Raw genomic sequence first — 20246 nt, forward strand, 5'->3', positions numbered from 1 at the left:
TACCTACCTTAACAGGCAACTAACAACATGCAACAGAAGCGACGCCAAAAACTGTACGATATGTACGGAACTGAATCCGCCTTGATGCGACTGGGGATCGAACCCAGGCCAATTACGACTGGTGTGCAGCTCAAGAATAACCTGAAACCAGCTCCTTAACCACTCGGACATCGCACCACAAAATCTGAGGATTTCCAGGGAAATCCGCGCATCGGAGTTTCCGCCGGGGGTTTTTGTACCCCCCCTCCCTCCTCCTCTCCCCTCCGTCCTGCTTCCCCGTCAATTCTGGCGTCTCGGCGAACAGGAGAGAGGCGCTCCGTTACCGCGGAGCGGGCAGAGCAAGCAACCCCATCTTGGCCGCGTCGCTGTGTTGCCGTGTCGGTGCTTGCGCCAACTCTCGCCGACTCGGCCCCACGCCGACTCTGCCCCACCCGCCCGCGCCGCCGCCTCCTTCCCAAGCCAGTGCCTGGTCAGCTGCCACTCTTGGCCCTTCTGTCCCCCCTCCGCCGCTGCCAGTTCCTGGCTAATTTAGTGGACGGCCAAGCCACCCGGAGGTGCCCATTTGGAGACGGGTCCACATCACCCCGCCTTGTGTTTTCGCCTCGGCGCTCACTCTGGGAACATGTTGGTGCGTGCCAAGCCTAGTTTCCATGCCTCGACAGGAATGACCGCCGACTCCTAACGTCATGTATGCAGCAGCATGAGCCAGTACTAGCGAAACAGACCGGCTCCGAGCTCCCATTCCGGCGAACGGCACGGCTGTGTGCCGGGAGACGAGCACCAGGAGACTTCCCGCCTCAAAGACACAGCGCCTCGCTCGCCCACCTCGTCATCTGTACACAAATCTCATACATATCCATGAGTGATGCGCCAAGCCAATGCCATGACTTTTTATCCGCGACGCATCATACAGATCCTAATACAGAGTGCAGGCGAGAGCTGCAAAAAACAACCCAAAAGCAAAAACAAGACTGATATCCTCCTCTCCTACTCATGGCTCGTAAACGGGTAGGTACCGTACCCCGTTGACGCCCAGGCTCTCGTTGACGTGACCGGTGCCGGTGGAGCTCTCCCCATCAGCTTGCTCCTCGTGAGCATGCTCCGCTTCCTCGTGCTCGTCATGATCGACGTCGAGCGGTGGGGCCGAAGGGTGGTGACCCTGTTCGTCCTCTGCCTCGAGGTCGGGTAGAGGTGGTGCCGAAGGAGCGCTCGCCTCTATCTCCAGAGGTGGCGCGGAAGGCAGGCTATCCGACGTTTCGACTGGCGGCGCGGAGGGAAGCAGGTGCAGCGTGTCGTCAACATCATCGTCTGCGGGGAGCGAGCGCTGCTGGGTCCTTTGCGGTGGTGCGGGCAATCCGAGAGGAGCGCTTGGCCGAGCAACAGGAGGGGCACTTGGGCCGTCCTCTCCTGCCTCGAGCGGCAGCGTTTCGAACCCATTCTCGTCAACGTCAAAGCTCGGCGCGGATGGGCCAGCCCCATCGTCGTCGACCCGCGTAACCGGAGGTGCAGATGCGCCGTGGCGCAAGCGTTCAAGCTCGCGCTTGTCGTCTGTCGCCACATGGCGCATGGCCTGCTCGCGCCGCTCCTCCTCGTCGGGCGGGACAACAATGGGCGCCTTTGCGTCTGCACGGTGTGCCACCGCCTGGGCGGCCTCGGCATCCGCTGTAGCCGGTGCGGGGTAGTATCCAGCTGCTGCCACCTTTTCTGGCGACAGGACGTTTGGAGGGTTCTCGTCTGGAGGTGCGCGCGACGTGGACGGGCCGCTGGATGAACCAATCTGCACACTGCGAACGGAAGCAGGTCGGTAAGCGGGGGGCAGGTGGCCGCCCGTTGGGTTGGCGGGTGGGTCGTGGGCGCTAGTTTCGGGAGACGACTGAGGGTCTGTGCGAGGAGACTGGTGCTCTGAAGACGATGAAGATTCGGGAGGGCAGTCCGAGTTGTTGGCGTCCGAGACGTGGGCATCGCTGGCCTCTGTTGGGAGCGTCGGCGGAGAGTGCGACGGAGTTGTGTCGTCGTGGTCGAGCGAGTGGCGCCTGCTGGGAGGTGATGAGGTGGCAGTGGTAGCCAACGAGGTCGTTGACTGTGTGGTCATGGACCCAGCAGAGCGCTCGCGGCCGAGATCGTGTCCAGAAGTGTAGGCCACCCCATCCTTCTCCCCCGCACGGTCGCCGTTCCTTGTACCCCGGTGCCGCACACCCCTGTGCCAGACCCGCACCTTTGTTCGCACATACGACGAGTTATGGCGTCCGCCTCGTCGCTTGGCCTTGTGAGCCTTCTCAAACTCGGCGAGCCGCTGAGAGAACTGGACGTGGACCTCGGACGTGGCGTCCTGCATCGCGTCCTCGGTCAAACCAGCTGCTGCAAGCGCTTTGCGACGCATTCTTGCTTCATGGCGCTTGCGTCGTCGTGTCGTCTTTCGTCGTTGCAACGCAACGCTGACTGTTAGCTTGGCTATCGCAAAATCACTCACAAAATGATGGCAATCACAATCAAGACGGCCAGGATGACACTGCAACTGACGATCAGAGGAGTCTTGTAAAAGGACAGTCGGGGGTTGGCCGAGCCCCATCCATTCGGGAGGGACGCCGAGACGGCGTACGATGGCAACGGTGTTGACGTTGGGGAAGCCGAGTTCGAGGCCGTATCGGTAGTGTTGGGCTGCTGGGCATCAGCCAGGAGGCCGCCGGGCTTGTCGCTGTTGCCTGAACTCACGCCTTCGACGGCTCGTCCATACAACATCCATGCGTTTTCCACCTTGTACCAGTACCCATCTGACGACTGGGTAAGGTAGAAGGGGAGTGCTGTGGAGGGAAGCGTCGTCACTGGTGGTGACGAGATGGTGTCGGGTGAGGTATACAGTGGGTCTGAAGCGAGTCTTCTCGGATCGTACTGGACTGGTGATGGCGCAGGAGTGGGGGTCGTTAAAACACCAGAGGATGCCTCGACTGTGGCTGTAGGCGGCGGTGGTATTGGCAATGGTCCGGCTGCTGCGAGTAATGGATTTAGGGTGAGGGAAAAGGCGAGGGCCGTGGTGAGGATGCGGCCAGGGGATGAGAGTCGAGCTCGTGGTGGTGGTTGTGATTGTGGTGGTTGTGGTGGCCTCGCTTCTCTCCGCAGCGGCGGGTGAGGGCGAGGGACCTGCGCCAGAGAGGATTCGGATGCCTCTGGCGCCATAGATGGCTCGGGGCGGTATGGTGGCCGTGAAGGAAGAGCGTCGGCGTCGATGCGGAATGGTAACCGCGACGGGCCGGCGTCGATGCCGTCCTCACCAAAGTCGGTGATGGGCCCTCCTACGGCCCACCGCCATGCTGATGATGGCGGTGGTATGCTTGGTGCGCGTCGCCTTCGCTTCATTCCAACATCTGTTCAGATGATGGGCACGGTGTTGAGAGCAGGGGTGTTGTGCGCGAGGGCGCGCGTTTGGCGCTCACGCCGCCACCTCGTTCCTGCTGCTGCTGCTGCGAAGGGGCGAGATGTCTAAGGCTCAGTCTTACTCCGAGGAGACAAGCTGCGCAAAGTCGACTGAACTGGTATTTTTAGCAAGCCAGTCGACCAATATTGGTGTGGGGCGTCAAAGACGTGTGACAAGACTGTTCACACTGCAGGATGGTGACAACGAGTTTGGGTTGCAAGCAGTTGGCAATGTAGCGGTGAACAACGGGGTGATCACTGGCGGCGGACGCGGACCTCGCTTAACTGTTGTCGGGGCACGCGAATCGGGGTCGGGCCGGGCGATGCGGTCCAGACGATGGTCAACGCAGACAAAGAAGCGATGGCGACGGGGATGGGGGTAGTGGGCGTCGGCCGGCGATGGTCGTGGGGACAATGTCGGCGTAAGAGCGGGTCGATGCGGTGAGAGGAGTCACGCGGCGGCGGATGGGGGGGGAGGGGGGAAGGTGGATTGTGTGATGGGCCCAGCGATGTCGTGAGTGATGTGCTCGTGTCGAGGGCGATGCGTCGTTTGCACAGAGTCGCCTTTGCTTTGAGGCGAGTGGTCTGGCGGCGTCAAAGTCGAAAGCGGTGATGTGTGTGTGTGTTCGGGGGGTATAAAATGAGACTTGCGAAGTGTATGTTGGTGTGGAATGTGGTTGATGTGCGAGCGTTGTGATGAGTATGGTGGTTGTGTGGTGGTAGGACGGGGGGGCGCAGGTGGGTGGGTGGGTAAGCGCCAGGCCGCGGCGGCGACGGCGGGGGTGTAGTTGGGTGGTAAGTGTTGGTAGTGGTGGGTTGTAGGCCCTTCGGTCAGGCAGGAGGAAGGCGGTCAGGTCAAGTCGTGCCAGGTGGGCGCGGGGCGGTCAAGGTTGTAGGAAGGGGGGGAAGGAAGGGGGGAGGGGAGGCAGGGGGGGCACTCTGGCGTGGTGGTTCGGTTGGGTGGACGGTGGATCGGTGGGTGGGTGGGTGTAGCGCGCCGGACGGCGGCGGCGCGGGGGGGGGGGGGGTGAATATCGAGCGGCCTGTAAACCCGGCCGGGGCATAAGCAGTGTTACCTGCACACTCAAACGGCGGTTCCAGGTAATAGTAGTGCTCAGGGCATGGAATCTGGCAGGCAGGCAGGCGGGCGGGCGGGGTACAGCGGCAAGGGCAGCAGGCAGCAGGCAAACCACCACTTTGTTGTGCGCAGTCGTTTTGTTGTTACCGTCACCACCCTTTTTGATCATCTCTAATCCATTTTGCCCTCCCAAGTCTATTTACCAATAACAATCTCACCCACTAATAGCCACATCGTCCGCGGCCGCCGCAAGGCGACCGACAACAAACGGCGCGGGGCACACGAGCAGAGGCGCGCACGGGCATCGTATTATTCCTAGGGGCTTGCTTGAGAGGGGGGGCGTACTCAGGGGCACAGCAACAGTCTCTTTGGCCGAAAAATTATTCGACACGCCCGGGTGGGCTGAGGTCCGTCAAAGGTGGGTCGGGGCACGCGGGCAGAGGCGACTGGGGCAGGTCGCTGGCTGTACTGGGGCCAGCAGCGAGGGACAGACCCTGTATAACCCCGAAAGCCCTCAGGGCCCATCAACCAACCTGGCGCCGCCTCCCTGGGCCCTGTGCGCGCCCTTTGGCTCGTCTGCCCGGTGCGCAGTCGTGCCCAGCGCTAGTCATGGATCATCACGTGAAGGCCAGATCGCCATTATCGATATTTTTAGAGTCGAGGCTCTGCGCCGAGAATCGGGGCGGGGCTTGGGTCGTGGCCGCGTGCCGCCATCCACCACCAATGCCGGCGAGCCCAACATGACTCGTTTCCCCTCGTGCTCCAACTCTCGCTCCACACGCGCGCTGCTAAACATGTCGACGGCGCGCTCGATTCGGCGCGGTGCTGATGTCATAAAGAGTCTATCTGTAACATGCGGAGCAGGGGTACACCACACGGCGGCACGGAGACCCCCGACGACAACAGCTGTGGAGCGTCGAGCGTCATGCAGCAGTAGGCACATGTTACCGCTCATGTCGAGCACGCAGCCCTCTGAGGCGCGGCGCGGTGGCTGGAGCACGCGGCGTAGTTGGCCGATGAGAACCCCGCCGAACTTGCTCACAAACACGGGAAGCTCGCGCCACGGGTCGGGTCGGGCCTGCTGTGGTGGCTCTGTTGTTGCACCACCACCATGCAGCTGGCGTACTGCTATTTTCTCACTGCTAAGTATTCGCCGCCAAAATTAAGCCTGTGGCAAAGTTGGCTGCGGAAGGAGAGGGGCGGCGCCACGCCACTGCGCCACGCGGTCCGCCTCCACAACGTCCTGTGTTGTCGTTGTTAGTCGGCACGTACGCGCGTCGTTTGTCCGTCAAGCCCCGGTGGGTCGGCGGGTCGGCGATGCGTGCTGCTGCTGGGCTCAACGCTGGCTGCGTGCCTCCCGCCTCCGCCTCCGCCGCCGCCACAGTCTCGAGTCCGTGCGCACCCACACTAGCCCCGTCATATGTCTCTGGCCGTGTCTCGCCATCCCACTCCTAGTCTTGCACATGCACCGAAATGGCTACAGCACCGAGCTACTGTACGACTCGCCTTGCTTGCTCGGCGCGGACGCACACGGCCGGCAAGCAGCTGTTCGGCTCGGCCCGGCCAGGGAAGGGAAGGTGGCAAGGGTCCGTCGAGGGCCGGCCGACCGACCGCGCACTTGCGCCGGCGCCGGCGTCTGCTCTGCTCTGCCGCTGCGCGCCGCTGCGCCGAGGTTCGGCGTTTTGCAACGTGCGCGCCTCGCCGTCGGAACCACCACGGGCGGTGCGAGTGGCCGGCCGGCCGAGCTATCTCGGTGACGAGGCGAAGCGAGGGCCCAGGTTGAGCTCGAGATGCTTTGCCGTGGCCGTGCTGCAGCTGACGCTCCGACCACACGGCGACAGGGCTGGCGCGGCGTCGCGTGGTCGTGTGATACATAGTGCGCCTCGGTTACGTTAGCATGCAGCCAGCCAGGTTGGCGTGTGTCTGGGCCACAGTGGCGCTGGTTGGTGGCTGCTGTGGTGAGACTGGATGCGCATCAGCGACCTGTGCGGCCAGATCGCCAGAAGCGTCAAGATCTTGGATCTGCGCATGTGGCATGTGGCATGGCAGTCCGCTCGCGCCGCTCGACGCCAGCGCGCCAGCGCTTCCTCCACCACTGGATGCTCCGAGCGCGTCGTATTCGTCTCGCCCGCCTGCACCACTCAACCTCCCTCCGACCCACCAAACGTCTTTTCAAGATCCATGACACTTCTACAACGGCGCCTACAGCGCCGCGACCTCCTCAACGACATAGTGCCGGCTCGACCTCTCTGCCACGCCGCTCAGCTACTGCTCGGCCTCGTCCCAGATGTTCTGCAGGAACTGACGGTAGAAGCGGCCCTTGCCTGCCTCGGCGATCTCGGCCACCTCGGCGTCGGTGAGGGCGCTGATCTTGGTGAAGGCCTCGACGTACTCCTTCTGGCGGGGGACGTTGCGCGAGGTGCTGGGGGTGGGTGTTAGTACACTTGCTCCGGGTTACGGCTCGCACGCGGCACTCACGTCACGACGGTGCCGCCGCCAAACTGCTGCGCCCACTTGAGGAGCACCTGCGCCTCGGTCGCCTTGTGCGCCTCGGCGATCTTCTTCACGACGGGGTCGACGGGTCCGCCGGGCGTGCGCGACAGGCTCGAGAGCGGGCCGTACGCCTGGAACTTGACGTCGTACTTCTTCTGCACGGCCGCGAGGCGCTCAATCTGCGCCGAGTGGTAAATGTAGGGCGAGTACTCGCTGCGCGTGTCAGTGGGGGGCCGCAACAGGCTCACGTACATCTGGTTGACGGCAGCGGGGATCTCCCACGTCTTGGCGAGCTCCTCAATCTTCTCAGCAGCAAAGTTGGACACGCCGATCGAGCGGGCGAGGCCGTCGCGCTTGATCTGCTCAAACACCTTCCACGTCTCGGCGAGCGGGCGGTCCGTCACCTTGGGGAAGTGGATGAGGTACAGGTCGACATAGTCGGTGCCGAGCTCCTTGAGGAGGCCCTCGAGCACCTTGCGGGGCTCGTTGACGTCCGAGCCGGGCTGCGACTTGCCCCACTTGGTGAGGATGTAGACGTCCTCGCGCTTGCCGCCCCACTGCTTGAGGGCGTCGCCGACGCTCTGCGTGTTGGCGTACACCTCGGCCGTGTCGAGCGAGACGAAGCCGCTCTCGAGCGCCGAGACGACAAGGTCGGTCGCGTCCTTCTGGTAGAGGGCGGAGCCGGTGCCTGTGAGTCGGGTCAGCTTGCTGGCACGGCGACATTGCTCTGAACCGACGCACCGAAGCCGACGACGGGGTACTTGTTGCCGTCGTTAAGGGTGACAGTAGGGAAGGCAGTCATTGTTGAGCGGGCCTTTGTGGTGATGGTGGGATGAAAGAGTGAGATGGAAAGTGTGCAAGATGGCACTTGGATGTTATATACCTTGTTGTGCACAAACGACGAGCAGCAGCGCAATGTCGCAAACGATGGTGATTGTAGTAGACCCGCACTGTCGCCATCCATCTGCTGTGGCCGGCGGTGGTGGGGTCATCTTCCGTCGCCTCGCTCGTCATCGCTTGGATGCCTTGGTTGGCTCAGCAGCACGCGATCGGCTACGTCCGTGTGGTGGCAGGTCGGCACAATCACCGCCGGCCGACAATGACGCCACTCGCAAATAACCTCGCTTTATCAGGCCCTTCGGCGTCCACAATGCAGTCCACCACGCACCCGCCAGAAAACGCATCACAAGCGTCCACCTCGCGCCTCCTCGCACGCACCTTCGGCCACTCCACGCGTCCACTCTGTCGCCGACGTGGCTATATGCATGTCCTTCGGCGCCGTGTCGCCGCTGAATAACCGCCCGATGGCTGCCGCCGGCCGAGCACTCTCCCACGGTCGCTAGTCTCCAAAGGAACGATCCGGCACAGTCGTTGTCTCGGCCACCTCCACCTCAAAGTCTCCATCACATCGGCCATGCTCGCGCGCAGAATATTGACCACCAGGGCAAGCTTGGCCAGCAGCACGCTGACGCCAGGACTCGCCCGCGTGCCGCTCGCGCGTCCACTCGCTCCTCCCCAGCTGTTGCGGACGCTCCACCTCTCCGCGTCGCCCCGTCCACTCGCCACGCCGTCGTCGCCCCGCCAACCTCGCCGAGATGTTCGAACACCGCCAGCGCGCACCCTCGCCTCTGCTGCTGAGCCCGACACCACGAGCGGCGGCCTGCGCATCTCGCATCTCTTCGGAGGTCTCGTCGTCCTCGGCCTCTTCGTGACCATCTACGGCCTGCTGGAATGGTACTACTCGCTGCAGCAGTTCCCCGAGCCCATCCGCACGCCGCTCAAGAAAGCGCTCAAGGCAAAATACCAGGGCGAGCATGAGCGCGCCGACGGCTTCTTCCGTGAGGCGATCGCCGCCGCGCTGTCTGTTCCCCCGTCCGTGCTCAAGCCCAGCCCGCTCAACAAGCTCTCGGGCATCTACATCTCGCAGGCGGCCATGCTGGAAACTGCCGCAGGCAACCCGCTCAAGGCGTACGCTGTCCTCCGGGAGGCATTTGGCCAGTTCGGCCCTGCGCCGCTCGCGGCCAAGCCACCGCGCGTGACGACCTGGGCTGGGTCCGAGGAGGAGGCAGAGGGAGGCCACTTGCTCACCGAGGAGGAGGTGACCCGCGCTATTGGCCTCGCGCAGAAGCTCGGCCAGCTCGCGGCGCGCATGGGCGGCATGGCGTCGCCGCCACCTCTTCGCCGGACGAACGAGGACGGCACAGTCGCGTGGGGTGCTGACGCGTCCGCGCGCGGCGCCGAGTGGGACGAGGCGGCCGTTGCGTACCTCGAGCCGGCGCTCGCCGCCATGCTCCGCCTCGGGCTGCAGCGCCAGGCGGACGCCCCGGGCCCCGTGGTTGTTGGGCGCGACGTCAAGCTCCCACACGATGCCAGCCAGGCTAGCGACCCCGAGGACGCCGGCCGCGTGAACAAGCGCGGGTTGGGCATCACCATGGAGACGCTCGCAGAGGTGTACGCCCGCCAGGGCAAGTACGACCTCGCAGGCCACCTGCTCATCCAGGCGGTCAGCACGCTGCTTCCTCCCGGGGCCGAAAACCCGCCAGTACTCGATAGGTGTCAGGGTGAGTGTGGAGTGTGATACCGCTGCTGACGCCAGCGTCCCTCCTCATGACGACCATCTCGTCGCATGCGCTCGAGCCACGTACTGAGAAGGCAGTCAAAGCGTCCCGGTCGTGGTCGCTCCGCGCGCTCCAGATCATCGACGGTGCAGCGAAAGACGCAGGATGGGAGACTGGCTCGGCGCCCGCCGACGCCGCGGCGGCCGTGTGCGCCAACGCGAAGAGCGTAGCGCAGTACAACCTGGGCATGCTGGCCGAGATCGAGAAGCAGCCTGCCGACGCAGCGCGCCACTTTGCCGACGCGCTCGCGACCGCCCGCGACGCCGGCTTCCGCGAAGGCAAGCGCGAAGCAGGGGAGGCGCTGCGCCGCGTGCGTGTGGCCCTTGGGGAGCCCGCGAACCCGGAGCCCAAGCTGAGGAAGTTCTAGCTAGACAGTCACCAGCAAGCCATAAGCCATAGCATCACTCAGTACCAATGCACACATGACCACGCCGAAGGCTCGGGGCCCTCCGGCCGCCTGTGCATGCCACCGGGGCCTCGGGTCGAGGTATAGCGGCGCCAAGATGTGCTCGGATGTAGCTGGATGCCTGGTCGGGGCGGGTTTGAGCCGAGATTGCGGGGTGCCGATATACCGGCGACGTCACGGAGGGAGGCCATCCGGCGCTCCAGGCCATATATCTCGCGCTTGTTGGGCCCCGATGCTTCCATCACACGCTGTAGCCCAGCTGCACACTACGCACACCGACACCATGACCCTCCCCAGCCTGCCGCGCACGAACGAGGGCCAGCGTATCTGCCAGGTAGTCAAGCTCAAGCCCGAGCACGCGGAGGAGTACATCCGGGTGGGTGGCCGTCGGTGGGCGACGGGGCGTTGTTGACAACAACCATTCCAGATACACGCCGACGTGTGGCCTGCCGTGCTCGAGTCGCTGCGCAAGGCCAACTTTGTTGGTAAGTGCCGAGGAGCCGGGCTTGCAGGAGGGTGAGGCGGTCAAGGATAGGAGAGCTGACGCCCCGCCAAGACTACTCGGTGCACTACTTCGCCGAACTCAACCTGCTGATCGCCCACATGCGATACCTTGGGTCCGACCTCGAAGCCGACGCCGCGGGGGTGCGCGAGAGCGAGGAGACGCGGCGGTGGTGGAAGGTGAGTGGGGGTGGCACGTGGGGTAGACGACCCCGGCCCGCTACGACAAGCTCACGCACACGCTCACGCCCCACGCCAGATCACCGACGCGATGCAGGAGACGTTCGTCCAAGGCTCGACAGGCAGCACGTCGCCCCTTGGGTGGTGGCTCAACGTGCCAGAGGTGTTCCGGATGGAGCAGTAGGGGGCTGCGGGGTTGTACTGTAAGGGAACAAGAACAAGAAGATCGATCTCGGGCGGCGCCGCGCCGCGCCGGCGTGTGGCGTCGCGTCGCGCGTCGCCGACCGAGCGGTGGCGCCGCCGCTGTCGCCGCCACCTGGAGCTCGCAGTCATTGTTCGCGGTATGGATATGAAGGTATGCAGTTCTGTTCTGTAGCGGGGTGAGCCGGACAAGGCGGGCATGGACGAGACGGGAATGGCCGTTGTTTGGTGCGGTGCGCCCCGGATGGCGAGGGGACGGCGAAGGGACATGTGACGGCCGCCGTTGTCGCTCGCGAGTGTCACCTCCACGGCCTTGTTTGTGCTTCGAACTCGGTGTGCTATGCCTGATGTTAAAAGACTGGCATAGCCGCTGCTGCTGCTGCTGCTGTACATCAAGACGACCTGCACAAGCCTGTTGTTGTCGCCGCCGCCTCTGCTGTTGCCACCGCCGCCTCTTTCATTTTGCATTTTACGTCTAGGCTTGGATTGGTGCTGGTCTGTGCGCGTCTGCGGCGTCGCGGTTTGTGCTGCCCCCTTCTCCCCTCTGCCCTCCCCAATGGCCCATACAAAGATCGGCCCATGAGAGAACGAGGGGAGGGGAGGGAGGGAGCAGCAGCCTGCAGCCAGTCGCTGCTGTCACGGACCCCAAGCAGCAACCAGGAAACAGCCCAGGCATGCCGCAACCTCCTCCCTCCCCTTGACACATCCTTTCTCCCACTCACACTTACACCACTCTCACATCACACCCAGTACCATGGCACTCGTGTTACAGCAGCAGCACTACAAGCCGCCGCCGAGCCTGCACTCGGTGCTGGAAGAAGCCGAGGCCGCCGAGTACGAAGAAGAAGACGACCAGGTCGACGAGCTCCCGCCCCCGCCTTCTCCCTTTCCTCAGAGCTTCCAGGCGCTTTCCGAGGCCTCAGCCCCCTCGGTAGAAGGAGAAGGCGACGAGGAGGCGACCGTGCGTGTGGTTTGCAATGTGTCCCTTCCCACTGACAAACGTGTAGGAAACGACCGACGCGTCCGACTTTGGTCTCCTCCAGTCGTCTGCACCCGAGATCGAGCTCGACCTCGTCGGCCTGCAGCGCTCATGTGTCGACGCGCTCGAGGCCCTCCTGCCGCACAGCGCAACCGAGTCGATCCACGAGGATGATCGTCGGCTGGCTGCGGCGCTCAGCGAGCTCCTCGAAGCAAGTTACGAGTTCGAGGCCTTCCACGCCGAAGACGCCATCCTTTCCCCGACTCCCTCGTGCGACACGAGCTTTGTCGCCGAGTCGCCGTTCATCGCGCTCGTCAAGGTGCTGCTCACGGTGCAGATGGCGGCCGAGGCGAGAACACCAAGGGCGCCGACCGCGCCGGAGGAGGACGTGACCACGCCCGAGGCACTGGCGCTTGCGCGCGAAGACGTCGCGTGGGCCCGGCTCCAGAGCTTGAGCCAGGCGATCGTCGCCCTCGTCCACGAGCGTGACCCGCCGACGCCGACGGCACCGCATGTCCTCCCGCCGGGGTACACGACCGACTTGTCATCAGAGGCGGGTGAGTCCGAGTCCCTGCCCTCATACCACGGCCACCAAGGTGAAGCTGGCAGATCGTCGGGAAGCCACGAAGAGGCCTACAAGCTCGCGGGGGACAAGGCCAAGGTCGACCTCAAGAGCGGCGATGAGACGGTGCGCGCGCGGCACTCGCGCGCGACGATCGGCGTGTTGAACGACATTGACACGGTCACGAACGCGATCGAACGCCTGCAGACTGTTGCGCCTCAGATGCAGAAACAGCGCGTCGAGCTGCGTTCCGGCAAGATGGCCCGCAGGATACAACACTCACCGATGACGTCTGAGGCGGATCCAGTCGCCGCCGAGTATGTCAAGATGCGCGAGCTGGAGGATATCTGGGACAAGATTGAGAGAACACAGGGCCCGGGGAGGTCACGGGGAGGCGACGACCAGAGAGTAGATGGGAATGCGTGGGCTGCGCGCCAACAGGCGAGGGTGAGTGGGGGTCACGAAAGTGAGTCTGACCGGGCAGAGACAGTTGTTACAGGGCGCTATTCAGCAGTCGAACCAGACGTCTTTGGAAGACGCGTTGCCCGACTCCCCAGAAGCGAGTCTACAGCGGGCGAGACAGCTGCGAGAGGTAGGACTGGTGTGATGGGCGTCGCTCACACTGCAGCGTGATACCCTTCTCAAGCGACTGTCCAACTCACACGAGAAGCGTCTGTCCAATCAGGATATGGGTCTCCGTACCGGTCAAGAACAGGTGGGTTTGAGACAACCGACTACCCACTAACATCCAGCGCAACTCATTTATCCAGGGCATCGTAGAAAAGTCACGCGATGGCCGGCTCAGCGATCAAGAGGCGCCACCACCGACTCCGAAGTCCAGCAAGTTCTCTTTACGGTCAGCGTCTATCCGCAGTCGGCTCACAGACGAACGCCGGAGTGTGAAGTCCATTGAGGCGTTCGAAGTCGACACTGCCGACACCGACGACGACAAGGACGGCACCGAGTACGAGGACGAAGACGACGAGTTTGACGAAGACGCCATTATCGCCGACTACACTTTTCCGCGCACCCCTCGCAGCCACCAGCGCAGCCCGCACGAGCTCGAGGAAGAGGCCATGGACCAGGTCCTCCAACGCATGCCGTCTCGTCTCAGCCAGCAGGACTGCCCGCCCCCGACGCCCATGTCGTTCCAGGACAAGCAGCACGGCTTTTACGAGGCACTCGCGGCCTCGTCCCGTGTTGGACGCTTGCACAACCAGGACACTCTCCCTCCCACACCACGCTCCCCTGCACGCACATCCTTTGGTCCTGGCACTCCCCGCTCGCCTGCACGGTCAACATTCGCAGCGACTGGGACGCCGAGATCCCCAGCCCGCTCGACATTTGCCGATTCGCCACAGTTCACCGAGAGACCAGGTTTCAGTCGCCGAAGTTCTTTGGCCCCCACCATTAAGGAACCGCACTCGAGGTCAACATCTACGACGACCATCAGGTCCTCAGTTCCCAACAACACCTCTAATAACCCCAGCGGCATCCGAAAGATCTCGCAAATTGTCAAGCGGGGGAGCATGGCCCTCAGCCTGCGGCAGCGCGCCGACCCACAGCCCACTCACCACGAGTTTGATGCTGCTGATGTCGGGTACATTATTGAGCACCAGGAGGCGCTGCGGATCGTCATCGTCACGATCTACGGCATCAACCTCGACTCGGCGCCGTACCTCCAGCTCGAGGTGACTTCGGCCAACGACGCCCTCCTCACGTGCAAGCGGGACGCGAGCCTGCGCGTGGCCATATCGCTCCCGACAGCAGTGGTGCAGGGGCAGGTCGTGCCGATTGTCAAGGCCGGCGACGTCTACTTTGAGGCCAAGCTCGCCGCGATGCCAACGCAGCTCCTTACCCTGTCGCTGAACACGACGATTGCTCACCCGCTATCAGCGCCGAACCTCCGCTCGCTCGCTCCCCGGAGCCTGTGCTGCACGTCGTGCGACCGCGAGATTGCCCGCTTCCCAACAGGCGTAAACTTCAAGGACCTCCCGTCTGAGCACTGGGCCGAGATGCTCGAGGTGTGGATGTGCCATGCCGACCCGGCATTCACGGCCCATCTTGCGCGCCACACCAGAGACGGCTTCTGGCCCACGGACGGCACGGTGCTGGTCGGTGGAAGCTACCTGCTGATCGCGAGCGAGCACATCTGCGAGGGTACTCTGAGCGTGACCGAGTCTGCAGAGGTGAGTCGTGGTTTCGTTTCCTAGCCTGTCCCCCTCCCCAGCCGGGCTATAAGAAGGCCGTCGTCATACACCTACTGGCGGCTGCGCGGACACCTGGACTCGCCAAACTCTGAAGCTCTTGCAAGTTTCATTCGATGGCCCCAGTCATGTCCCGCAGCAGGGAAACCTATGGTCGATACACAAGCCCCAGAACAACACACACAGCCGCATGTCCCGCGGCGAACCAGACAAACAATCCATCGGTCCTAGAGTGTCACGGGCCGGTGGCTACTACTGGTGCTACAGTCGTTTAGTGCTTAACAAAGGTCATGTCACTGACACTCGCCAGCCCGACGACTGGCACATTGTCTCGTGCCCTTGCGGAGAGGTGCTCGGCAAAGAGAGACCAAAGAACGGCCGTCCAGGCGAGGGCACCGTACGGCTCTCCAAGTGGGCGATCGCTTTGTTACGTGGCAAAGGCGCGGGCGAGGTCGAGTGAGTGATGGTAGAGTCTTGCACCTGACGCATCACTTACACCCCAGGCCTGTGCGCTTCCCTGTGTCCACCTTTGTTGTGTCCGACATGCTGGAGCTGGCGCAGGCTCACGCCGCGCACCGGTTCATCATCTCAGACGAGCAGACGGGCGACCGGAGACTAGCCGTGTGGCTCTTCAACCCGTCCATACGGGTGAGCTACCGGCGTCCAGCCAACTCGTTCCCTCTCAGCCCGAGCCACCACGGGCCATCAAAGGGGCGGAACAAGCTGCGCCGATTCTCAAACAGCTCCAAGGCGCCGAGAAAACTCTCTGCCGAGGGCCTGCCGTTCGGCCGCGCATTCAGAGCCGCAAAGATCATGTACAAGGTGCTCGAGCCGTTCTCGCCCGACGAGCCGTACGAGCACCTGCCCGGCTTTGGCCCGCTGGGTCAGGTCGAGCAGCTGCGCTACTCGCGCAAGGTATGCGTCACGCTCATTGAATCGCTGCGCGCCAGCTCGAGCCTGTACCCCGAGCCCAGGCGAACCATGGGGTCGTTTGACATTGGCTTTTTGGAGCGGGCGTAGGGAAGGGAGGCGGCTTGTACTACAATACAACATAGTGCCGAGGAGGCAGGCAGTCACGTGTGCATGGTATATAATCAGTACGACAATGCTCGGGACGAACATTCCAGCACCAGTGCACGCACGCAGTAGCCGCTATCAGCGCCGACCTCCGAGCCGGGGCGTGCTTTCAAACTTCCAACCAGAGCATATCTTTAGCAGGTCTCGGCGACTCCGTGAGGATCAGACAGGGCCGCCACCGGCGTGCCGAATACGGCCGCGCGATGTAGTCAGGAACGCGACGTCATGTGTTATGTTCGGTGTCGACTCCACCCAAAAGGTCCCAAAGGTTCGGTTGGGACGCGAGCGACATTGAAAGCAAGGCAATCCACGGGTGAGATGGACGCACGAGGACGGCAGGGGGTGATTTGTCGTGCTGCGGCTGACTTTTTCTCTTACTCATTACTTCTCACTCACAGCATGACGACGCGCACAGAGACAAAGGCAGACGAGATCGAACTGGGCGTCTACGGCGAGCCGCAGGCTGGCCCGTCGGTCCCCACCACACCAGGTAATGGCTCGACAACGACCCTCGACGCAGCGACAGCGACGGGACGCGAGGTCGCCTCCCTCCCTCCTGTGAACGGCGGGCGCGCGGCGTGGTCCTTCCTCATCGCGGCGACCGTCATCGAGACGGTCATCTTCGGCATCCCGTTCTCCATTGGCGTGCTGCACAATTACTGGGCGACGCACATGTTCCCCGGGGACGAGGCGACGCTTACCTTGGCGGCGACGCTGCAGACGGGGTTGATTTACATGACTATTGCGATCCTTGGGCCGTGAGTTTCTTCCACGCTTCCGAGACAAGCTCACTCACGCTCCACGTTAGCATCCTCACAGCCTTCCCACACCTAGGCCGCGCGTCCCAGATCCTCGGCCTCATAGTCTCCACGCTCGGCTTTATCGCGTCCGCGTTCGTGACCTCGGCGCCACAGCTGATCGGCACCATGGGCGTCATGTTCCCGTTCGCGAGCGCGCTGTACCTCCCCTGCGCGACGCTGCTCTTCGAGTGGTTCCACAAGCGGCGCGGCATGGCCGGCGGCATCCTGTACTCTGGCACCGGGCTCGGCGGGACCATCATGCCGTTCATCATGGACGCGCTGCTCACGCGGTTCGGGTACAAGGCGACGATGATCTCTGTCGGCGTGGCATACTTTGTCCTCAACGCCATCGGGCTGCTCTTCGTCCGCCGCCGTATTCCTTTGCCATCGCGCCGCGGGGCTGTCCGCCCGGCCCGCCAGCGCATCGACTGGCAGGTCGCGCGCTCGTGGGCCTTCTGGTCGGGCTTTCTCGTCCTGTTCCTGTCGTCCCTGGGAAACTTCAACCCCACGCTCTGGATGCCGAGTGAGTTTGCGTTGGCGAGTGGCTCCTGACGCACCCCCAGCATTCGCCGATACTGTCGGCGCCACGAAGCCGGGCGGTGTGGCCCTCGTGTCCATCATGAATGGTGAGCTAGCCCCTACTGAATGACAAGCTCACGGCAGCCGCCTCCGTCCCCGGCCTCCTCATCACAGGCTGGCTCTCAGACCGCTTCCCAGCCAAGGTCATCGTCTTTTTCAACTGTCTCATCGGCGCACTCGCCGCCCTCCTCCCCTGGGGGCTGGGCACGTCCTCGGCGCCGCTCATCGTCTTCTCCATCGTGTGGGGCCTCACTGCGCTGTCCTTCTCCTCGCTCTGGACGCCGCTCATCACGCGGATCTGTCAGGACGACCCCGCGCTCCCCGGCGTCATCTTCGCAGTGTTTGCCTTCCTCCGCGGCATTGGCAACTTCACCTCCGGCCCCGTGTCCACCCAGCTGCTTAAGAGCGGTGGCTTCAAGGGCGCTGTTGGCGCGTACGGCTCGACAAACTTTGTGAGTACCGCCCTGTGAAGGCCACGCTGACGAGATAGGGGCCAGTTTTGGTCTACACCGCTGTGACAGTGTTCGCGGCTGCTATCGCCGGCGCCTTCTTCCCAGCTTAGGTCACTCTACAGGCATGCATCATCTCAGGGGTGCCCTCACGCATCTGTCCACAGCACACCGCTTCATCTCGGAGCTGACTGTACAATTACCTGGCCTTCTGCAAAACCTCACGCCTGCTCACTCTCCTTGACCTGTACAAGGTCAGCGTGCCCCTACTACCACATGCACCCACCTCCACGGGGCCAGCACCAACAGCGCGCGCGATAGAGCAGCAACAGCTCACACGCCCGGCGCCGCAGGAGTAAACGGTCGACACGTACTGCCCGTAATACTTGCACGAAACGTAGCACGAGGCCGTCGAGCAGGGGATGTAGCGATCACACGCGCGCTTTTCGAGAGCGTCGGCGTCGTCGGCTGGCGTGGGTGCGGCGGACGCGGTGGCGGTGATGATGAGGAGGACGGTGGCGGCGGCGACGAACTTCATTGTGGCGGTGGGCGTTAGGGTAGTTGATGGGCTGGAAGAATACCGCCAGCTGCGCTGATATGCTGCGAGATGCTGTGCCAAGACACGGCGCATCAAGACCGTCCTTCACCCAGTCAGCAGGACCCCCGTCCCGAACCTGATCACATGCCGACTTGGTGGATTGTGAACATGGCGAATCAATCTGCCAAGCCGTCAACGGTCATCCGTTCGGGAGGTCCAAACCGTATCTGCCCGTCTTGTGGAGCGCCACGCTCCTATCTCGCCGTCCCAGTTGGAATGCATGGCGTTTGCTTGCGCTACAGCATTCGTGGACCCGCGCAAACCAATACATACACGCCGCCTTATTCCCTCGCGCACATCTAGGTGTTCTAGCTCTCGTCAGCCCATTCGGTTGATGCCACCCACCTCGCCCGGAGGCCCAGCATACGACATGGGCGAGCAGCAGCAAGTGAACTTCCCATTGGAGCACGCCCAAGACACCCCGCTCCACCCGGGCTTGTTGCACAACTTGATGCATTCTTGGTTCGAGGCCGCAGCGCATATCTTCATGTAGGGGCAGACTTGGCGCCGGTCGGGGTGGGGGTCGATGGTCTCCCCAACGGGGGCGGCGGCTGTTGCGCCAATGAGCAGAGTGGCGACGAGGACGGCGAGCTTCATGGCTGCGTTATGGGGGCATATGCATAGAGCGCGGTGCTGGCTCTTATACCGTGCGAGTCTGCTTCAGTCTTGACGACGCAGTGCCTCGGCGGCCACACGCTTGGCATAAAGTGCCCGTTGAGACGTCACGAGACGGCACGTTCGCCACTGTCTTGGGCGCCCGCCCCTCATCGTTCCTTGCGTGTGAGATGCAGCGAAAGACCCCATGTATCTGCTGTCTTCTCGAAGCCCAGATCCCTCCTATCTTGGCACGGAGTGGCGGCAACCTACACTTCCAGCAAGTGCATCCGCAAGATTCTACCATTCTACTGTGCCGCCCTTCGCTGCCTCTTCTGATTATTCTCCGCCGCCACATGTGCTATATGTACCCCTTCCAAGCCTCCCTAGATCGGCTACGCGTCAGTGCCCTTCACCCATATCACCACGTACAGAAGGGATCCAAGGCCCAGCGCTATTCTTCTTGGTGCAGCAGCAGCTCCACTTGCCGTTCTCGCAGAGAGACGACATGCTGCCGTCCCAATTGGACGGGGAACAAAAGTCCCAGCACGCTTTGGCCGAGGCCATCCTGCACTCCTTGCCTGCGAGACAGTATTTGGGGAGGGCGCGGGCTTCGGCGTGGGCGTCGGCGTCGGCGTCGGGGCTGGGCATGGCCACCGTGGCGGTGGTGGCGGCGAGGGCGAGGGCGATGAGGCTGAGCTTCATGGTGGTGCGGGTGGGTGGGAGGTGCTCCAACACATCCATGTCACCTCGTCTCTTATGGCCAGTCGCGTCACCGTCACATCCCCACCGCCCGCTGCCACACTTGACGACCAACCTAAAACCCACCCACCGCACCCACTTGTCCGTGCCACCGCGATCGACGGCATAGTAGCAAAGTATATCTGTCCGTCACACTATCACCGTCGGGACGCTGTGCATGTGAACGCGGAGAGCGACAACGTAGGCTATGAAGGCCGCCGTCGACCTGAAACACACAGTTGCGCCCACCGCCGGCCACTCACAACGGCCCCTTCGGCCCAGGCCCCACCCTGGTCTGCGTACAACAGCAGTAGTTGCCCGGGCCGTCGGGACACACGCGCAGGCTCCCATTATCAAACATGTGCAGGCTGCTGCACCAGTTCTTGCACCTGATGGCCAAGTGGCTCCCGCAGTACGAGTAGCGCTGGCACGGGCGCCCGTTGATGCGCGGGTGGAGGCGGGTGTCCTCGATGGGTTCGGCGTCCGCGTTGGCGTCGGGGCTGGGTACGGCGCCGGTCGCGGCGGCTAGGAGCGTGAGGACGAGGGTGAGGTCGAGGGCGAGCTTCATGGCGAGTGGGATCGGATTGTGGCCGGTCGAAGGTCGACGGCGCCAGACTGCCTGTCTTATACAGTTGCGTGGGCCTCGGGTCGTTGTGGCACCCACCACCTTCCGCCCCCATCGCCTCTAACCGACGACGATGTCCTTGCGTGAACAGTTGGGTTTGCAGCTGCTCCGCACTCGGTCGGCGGGAAAGTCAAGCACTCTAGATAG

General features: G+C 63.1%; 9 protein-coding genes and 1 non-coding gene across 10 annotated transcripts; 4 read left to right on the forward strand and 6 right to left on the reverse strand.

The window, feature by feature from the left end:
• Positions 1 to 82: 82 nt before the first annotated feature.
• Positions 83 to 177, reverse strand: LOC62_02G003051. Its single transcript is given in 2 exon segments — positions 83 to 124; positions 141 to 177. It is a non-coding gene; the product is annotated as a tRNA-Leu (tRNA).
• Positions 178 to 832: 655 nt separating this feature from the next.
• On the reverse strand, positions 833 to 4148 carry LOC62_02G003052 (uncharacterized protein). Its single transcript, XM_062769576.1, has 2 exons — positions 2471 to 4148; positions 833 to 2435 (listed from the first exon to the last, which is right to left on the reverse strand). Exons 1-2 carry the CDS (start codon positions 3352 to 3354, stop codon positions 992 to 994), a joined length of 2328 nt encoding a protein of 775 aa, XP_062625560.1. The 5' UTR covers positions 3355 to 4148; the 3' UTR covers positions 833 to 991.
• A 2606-nt stretch (positions 4149 to 6754) lies between these two features.
• cpr-c1_0 (NADPH-dependent conjugated polyketone reductase C1) lies at positions 6755 to 7922 on the reverse strand (the record flags this gene model as incomplete). Its single annotated transcript, XM_062769577.1, has 4 exons — positions 7724 to 7922; positions 7235 to 7670; positions 6968 to 7195; positions 6755 to 6911 (listed from the first exon to the last, which is right to left on the reverse strand). The coding sequence occupies exons 1-4, from the start codon at positions 7782 to 7784 to the stop codon at positions 6755 to 6757; spliced, it is 882 nt and encodes a 293-aa protein (XP_062625561.1). The 5' UTR covers positions 7785 to 7922.
• A 210-nt stretch (positions 7923 to 8132) lies between these two features.
• On the forward strand, positions 8133 to 10031 carry LOC62_02G003054 (uncharacterized protein). The gene is made up of 2 exons (XM_062769578.1): positions 8133 to 9543; positions 9579 to 10031. Exons 1-2 carry the CDS (start codon positions 8397 to 8399, stop codon positions 9965 to 9967), a joined length of 1536 nt encoding a protein of 511 aa, XP_062625562.1. The 5' UTR covers positions 8133 to 8396; the 3' UTR covers positions 9968 to 10031.
• Positions 10032 to 10289: 258 nt separating this feature from the next.
• Positions 10290 to 10871, forward strand: rhaM (L-rhamnose mutarotase; the record flags this gene model as incomplete). The annotated part of the gene is made up of 4 exons (XM_062769579.1): positions 10290 to 10382; positions 10434 to 10491; positions 10563 to 10687; positions 10767 to 10871. The coding sequence occupies 4 exons, from the start codon at positions 10290 to 10292 to the stop codon at positions 10869 to 10871; spliced, it is 381 nt and encodes a 126-aa protein (XP_062625563.1).
• A 771-nt stretch (positions 10872 to 11642) lies between these two features.
• Positions 11643 to 15742, forward strand: SPBC1734.10c (putative protein; the record flags this gene model as incomplete). Its single annotated transcript, XM_062769580.1, has 6 exons — positions 11643 to 11849; positions 11896 to 12876; positions 13058 to 13144; positions 13182 to 14618; positions 14947 to 15092; positions 15140 to 15742. The coding sequence occupies 6 exons, from the start codon at positions 11643 to 11645 to the stop codon at positions 15654 to 15656; spliced, it is 3375 nt and encodes a 1124-aa protein (XP_062625564.1). The 3' UTR covers positions 15657 to 15742.
• A 317-nt stretch (positions 15743 to 16059) lies between these two features.
• asaE_3 (MFS transporter asaE) lies at positions 16060 to 17693 on the forward strand. The gene is made up of 5 exons (XM_062769581.1): positions 16060 to 16471; positions 16522 to 17036; positions 17077 to 17139; positions 17177 to 17544; positions 17583 to 17693. Exons 1-5 carry the CDS (start codon positions 16113 to 16115, stop codon positions 17652 to 17654), a joined length of 1377 nt encoding a protein of 458 aa, XP_062625565.1. The 5' UTR covers positions 16060 to 16112; the 3' UTR covers positions 17655 to 17693.
• A 69-nt stretch (positions 17694 to 17762) lies between these two features.
• On the reverse strand, positions 17763 to 18079 carry LOC62_02G003058 (uncharacterized protein; the record flags this gene model as incomplete). The annotated part of the gene is made up of 2 exons (XM_062769582.1): positions 17763 to 17786; positions 17879 to 18079. The coding sequence occupies 2 exons, from the start codon at positions 18077 to 18079 to the stop codon at positions 17763 to 17765; spliced, it is 225 nt and encodes a 74-aa protein (XP_062625566.1).
• Positions 18080 to 19119: 1040 nt separating this feature from the next.
• LOC62_02G003059 (uncharacterized protein) lies at positions 19120 to 19438 on the reverse strand (the record flags this gene model as incomplete). The annotated part of the gene is made up of 2 exons (XM_062769583.1): positions 19120 to 19128; positions 19166 to 19438. The coding sequence occupies 2 exons, from the start codon at positions 19436 to 19438 to the stop codon at positions 19120 to 19122; spliced, it is 282 nt and encodes a 93-aa protein (XP_062625567.1).
• Positions 19439 to 19632: 194 nt separating this feature from the next.
• Positions 19633 to 20042, reverse strand: LOC62_02G003060 (uncharacterized protein; the record flags this gene model as incomplete). Its single annotated transcript, XM_062769584.1, has 2 exons — positions 19633 to 19646; positions 19778 to 20042. The coding sequence occupies 2 exons, from the start codon at positions 20040 to 20042 to the stop codon at positions 19633 to 19635; spliced, it is 279 nt and encodes a 92-aa protein (XP_062625568.1).
• Positions 20043 to 20246: the final 204 nt, after the last annotated feature.

This window comes from Vanrija pseudolonga, chromosome 2 (genome assembly GCF_020906515.1).
Source record: "Vanrija pseudolonga chromosome 2, complete sequence".
Taxonomy (NCBI): domain Eukaryota; kingdom Fungi; phylum Basidiomycota; class Tremellomycetes; order Trichosporonales; family Trichosporonaceae; genus Vanrija; species Vanrija pseudolonga.

Bases quoted from the DNA above. Each gene is read 5' to 3' on its own strand.
- LOC62_02G003052 (XM_062769576.1), bottom strand. From the start codon at position 3,354: ATGAAGCGAAGGCGACGCGCACCAAGCATACCACCGCCATCATCAGCA. The intron at 2,436-2,470 runs GTGAGTGATTTT...GCTAACAGTCAG, and splicing joins ATTGTGATTGCCATCATTTT to CGTTGCGTTGCAACGACGAA.
- LOC62_02G003054 (XM_062769578.1), top strand. From the start codon at position 8,397: ATGCTCGCGCGCAGAATATTGACCACCAGGGCAAGCTTGGCCAGCAGC. The intron at 9,544-9,578 runs GTGAGTGTGGAG...TGCTGACGCCAG, and splicing joins AGTACTCGATAGGTGTCAGG to CGTCCCTCCTCATGACGACC.
- asaE_3 (XM_062769581.1), top strand. From the start codon at position 16,113: ATGACGACGCGCACAGAGACAAAGGCAGACGAGATCGAACTGGGCGTC. The intron at 16,472-16,521 runs GTGAGTTTCTTC...GCTCCACGTTAG, and splicing joins ACTATTGCGATCCTTGGGCC to CATCCTCACAGCCTTCCCAC. The intron at 17,140-17,176 runs GTGAGCTAGCCC...AGCTCACGGCAG, and splicing joins CCTCGTGTCCATCATGAATG to CCGCCTCCGTCCCCGGCCTC.